Raw genomic sequence first — 4,266 nt, forward strand, 5'->3', positions numbered from 1 at the left:
AGTGAAATTACATCTCCCTTCATTATATCTAGTCTAGTATAATTAAACATGTCATGCATATGTATATATCTTCATATGTCCCGTCGATTTGAGTTGATTTACATGTAAAAAGTATACATCCGATCTGGAGGAACTCCTAGTTTCATCAGCTCTCTTCATGCATCCCCGATTATATAGGTGCGCAGCTGCATGATTCACAATTTCGATCATATCACTATTCGTTGAGGCGGCTGCAGTGATGGACATGCATAAAATCAAATTATGCATTGACAAATCGACACATCAAATTCCTAGCGCGCGCAGCCACTCTCCGGCACGAATCATCGCCATTTGCCATCTCCAGGACTCAAACATAGATGGAACCCTATTCACCGAGGAAGCTGTGGCGACGTCGACCTTAGGGATCTTTAGGAGCTGGTCGATATATACCTCCAGATCGTGTACACAAGCGATGTCCCCGGCCTTGAAGAAGTCGAGGGCGACCTCAACGCCGACGTGCGCATAGCAAGCCTTGCTCCACGGCATCTCGTACCGCCCTCCCAGAACCCTAGCACTCTCGTTGAAGAGGACACCGGGCATCTTGGTGACCGGGTCGTTCGCGTTGGCAACTCGGAGTACCTTGACGCCGAGCTCGTCGCACCGGTTCTTGAACTCGAGGTTGCCAACACGCGGCCCCCCGAAGGAGAAGACCGTGATGGGGATTGCACCGCCGTGGACGCCACGGTTCATGCCGAGCTCGGCGAGGTCATAGCCGAGTAGGAGCGCAAGGGAGCTCCCCATGCTGTGGCCCGCGAGGGTTATGCTCATGTCTTCTTGCTTGTGCTCCGCGATGAGACGGGAAATCTCGGAGAGCAGCTGGTTGCGGCAGCTCCCGGCGGTGAATTTGCCGGTGCCGTTGTCGGAGGTGTAGAGGGAGAGGAACCCCGACTCGACCCTCACGTCGGGGCGTGGGTCGGCCGGGTCAAACCGCGCCGGAGCGAGCGCGCTCATGAAGTTGGCCAGCCACTCCGAGCAGGTCACGGTGCCGCGGAAGGAGACTAGGATGTCCCGCCGGCCGAGCCGCCCCGCCTCTCTGTCTGACGCGACGGCCACGTAGCCGATCCACCGGCTCTTGCTGCAGGGACGGCAGATCCCCATTGGCAGGGTCACGTCAGGGGCTGAGTAGATGTACTTGGTTACTTGGTACCCGGCGTCGGCCATGCCGACGGCCTGCAAAATCTGCCTCTTCCCGTGCTTGCAGTTGAGGTACCGCTTCGACCTTGGGTTGAGATCCAGGGCGCGGTAGCACGCGCCGACGAGCTCCCCGTACCGGACGACCTCGGCGCGGAGCAGCGGGTGGAGCGGCTCCACCAGCCCTCGCCAGTCGTCGGCGCCATGCACGTCCTCCCACGTGCACGCCAACGACGGCGCCGCGACCTGGGCGTCGGAACGCCTATCCGCAGGCGCCACAACAGCAGTGGGCACGGGGACGGCCACCGTCGTCGCGGTTGTCGCTGCTGCCTTGTGCGGCTCGTTGCTAGCGCGCAGCGCGACATGCGTGGCGGAGGCTGCCGCCGGCGGCATACAGGCGCGGAGGCGCTGCGTCGGCGAGCTCGGTGCGACGGCCATGGGTGGGAGAGATGGAGGTCAGCAAGGGAATGGTTTGCTGACTTGCTAGTTGCAGCCAATGATCAATAATCAGTACAGTCGCGGTTGCGGTCTATGCGTATGTATATGTAGCCGCCGCCTGCGCGGCTGTTTCTCATCTGTTGTCCGTACCTTGACGTGGGATGTGGGGAGTTTGCGTGCGTTGGCGCGCAGATTTGACCGGGAGGAAAAACAAAATGAGAAAAGTGGTCGGTTACGGGTCTAACGGGTCAGATCCGACCCTGTCCCACGGAAAGTGGAGATAGCCCCGTTAGTAGAAAAAAAGAGAGGCTTTTTTCGCCCGGTTCCATTTTACCAGAAACAAAAACAAAGTGTGTGTGTGTCACAACCCTTAACAGTTTCTTTTTTGCGGGAACCCTTAACAGGTTAACACGGTTAAGTTTTGTTAGAAAAAGGGGAAATCTAGAGTATTTCTAAGAAATTACCCCCTCTAATTTAATATGATGTTGTATATTGTTGTGTGATATTTTATATTGTACTAGAGACATTACGTGAAATTTGTAGTCGAATGGACATCAAGTGAGGAAATCGGGGATCTTGAACACACAACACAAAAAAACATGATATACCTAGGTTCTGGCCTCCAAAAAGATAAAGCATGCATGTGAATACAGAGGATTACAGTGTGTAGAAGACGACTCGGCGAGTCGGGGAGACTCGCCAAGTTATGATGAAGCTCGTGATCCCAATGATAAGCGCCGGAAATCTTCTACGTGGTGTAGGCTAAAACTAGGGCAAAGGAGAGGTTCCCTTCTACATTGCCCTCGGTACCATTTATGTAGCACTGGTTATAGAAGGTTCCATGTCGATGCATTAGGGCGTACAAAGGTAGAACTCTATTTACAACACATTTAGTCCTTTTCCTATGCTCCGTTGATTGTTTTCCTTGTCCCTTCATGTTGTTCAATCGAATGTCTCTTGCTTAGATAGTGGCACTTCTTCATGGGTTGATATTGCTATCCTTGGGCCTTGGAGGGCACATTGGAGCGACGGTGGGAGCTAGGCCATAGATAAGTTGATTTATCATCAATATATATATTTGCCTTTTGCACACGGATATTATTGGTTACTAAAAAGAATCATGAAAGTGGCACCCCATTTTCATTTTACTGTAGAGTCACAATATTCACCATTTCTCTCTTTATGTCACATGCAGGCAATCCAGACACAATACATGAAAGCATGTCATCAAAAAGGATTCCTCAAGTTTTGAGTAATATTTTATCTCTGGTGGCTAAACTAATTAACTATCTATATTTAGCGTTGGTTTCATTGCTACGGATCTTGGACGTCGATATATTTCGACAAATTTTCCATTGCTAATTGCCAGATTATTTCCCGTACTTTACTAGGCTATAGTCATATTACGATGCAATCTTGAGAGAGTGGTGCTTAGAGTGAATGACTTCCACACTATTGGCGGTTCATTGTTTGCAGATGAGTACGATGCTGCTCAAGCGACATGGATGGTCGGGAGGGAAGGGAGAACTCAACCAATTCACATGGAGGGAAGAAATTGCTAGTCGAGGTAGGAGTTCATGTGGAGATGACATTTCCGGGCGGGGGGAGTGGAGGCCCCCCCCGCCCCCCCCCCCCCCCCCGACACACACACACACACACACAGAGAGAGAGAGAGAGAGAGAGAGAGAGAGATGAGAGAGGAGAGAGAGAGAGAGAGAGAGAGAGAGAGAGAGAGTAGGAATGGTTTGTGAGGAAGTTGACATAAGTGTCGCCTGACACCAAATCTCTCCACATGCTGAGAAACCCTAACTTCACCGCCCCAAGGAGACGACATGAATATACGCCAGAGCTCCGTCGACTATGTCCAAACAGACGAATTCGATGAGGATCGAAGCCCGAAAGACAAAGTCGAAGAAGAAGCGCCGCCATCCACCCGAGCGCCGCATCTGCAAGGACTAAAAAAATCTAACCTGAACTACTAACTGGGGTTGAGGCACCGGGATTCTCCTCCTCGCCACCCGCCACCGAAGCGGCAGGTAGAGGGAAGGCGAATCCACGGGTTCGTCTGTGAAGTCTGAAAGGGAAAGTTTGTCCCAGCTGGCTAGGGTTAAGGAAGGAAACGAAAGGAAGTCTGGTGATGTGACATATGTGCCCTTAACTGTTAGACGTAAAACGTGGGGAAAAAAAGTCATGAAGCATCCAAGTACTTCTTGGTATCTTTGTTTCCTTGTGCCTGTAAGTATTACTCACTGATGATCTGTTTAAATTTCTGTTTGTGGCTCAGGTAATCATAGATAATTTGATATGCGTGAACGCAAACTCCTGATCTGCATTAGAAGAGTGCGAGTGAAGTTTGAAATAAACCCTGAGATGGTAGAGCCGGATACAAATAAACCCTCACCTCCAAATCCCTGAAGTCTGTACCCTGACCTTTCTGATCCCGATCTATCCGAACCCTAAATACGTTTGGCACACGGGGAAAAGCACAAACCTGGCCAGGATCTCGCTTCTCTCACTGGCGTATGTGTACGCGTACTTGCACACGCACATGAGGATCGCGTACCTACGTGCGCATTGCTGGCGACGTCGTGGTGCTCGCCGACGTCGTGGCCGTGTCCTTCCCGGTCTCTGCTGCATTGGCCCCGCACTTGCACCCCA

The 4,266-nt window shown here is 51.6% G+C and overlaps 1 protein-coding gene across 1 annotated transcript; it reads right to left on the reverse strand.

Annotated features, from left to right (window-relative positions):
* Positions 1-282: 282 nt before the first annotated feature.
* Positions 283-1,608, reverse strand: LOC123100356 (phospholipase A1 EG1, chloroplastic/mitochondrial-like). Its single transcript, XM_044522292.1, has one exon. It carries the CDS (start codon positions 1,606-1,608, stop codon positions 283-285), a length of 1,326 nt encoding a protein of 441 aa, XP_044378227.1.
* Between the last annotated feature and the right edge of the window lie 2,658 nt (positions 1,609-4,266).

The sequence above is a fragment of the Triticum aestivum genome, chromosome 4D (genome assembly GCF_018294505.1).
Source record: "Triticum aestivum cultivar Chinese Spring chromosome 4D, IWGSC CS RefSeq v2.1, whole genome shotgun sequence".
Taxonomy (NCBI): Eukaryota; Viridiplantae; Streptophyta; class Magnoliopsida; order Poales; family Poaceae; genus Triticum; species Triticum aestivum.

What these genes read in the sequence shown, in the direction of transcription:
- LOC123100356 (XM_044522292.1), bottom strand. Translation starts at nt 1,608, where the DNA reads ATGGCCGTCGCACCGAGCTCGCCGACGCAGCGCCTCCGCGCCTGTATG.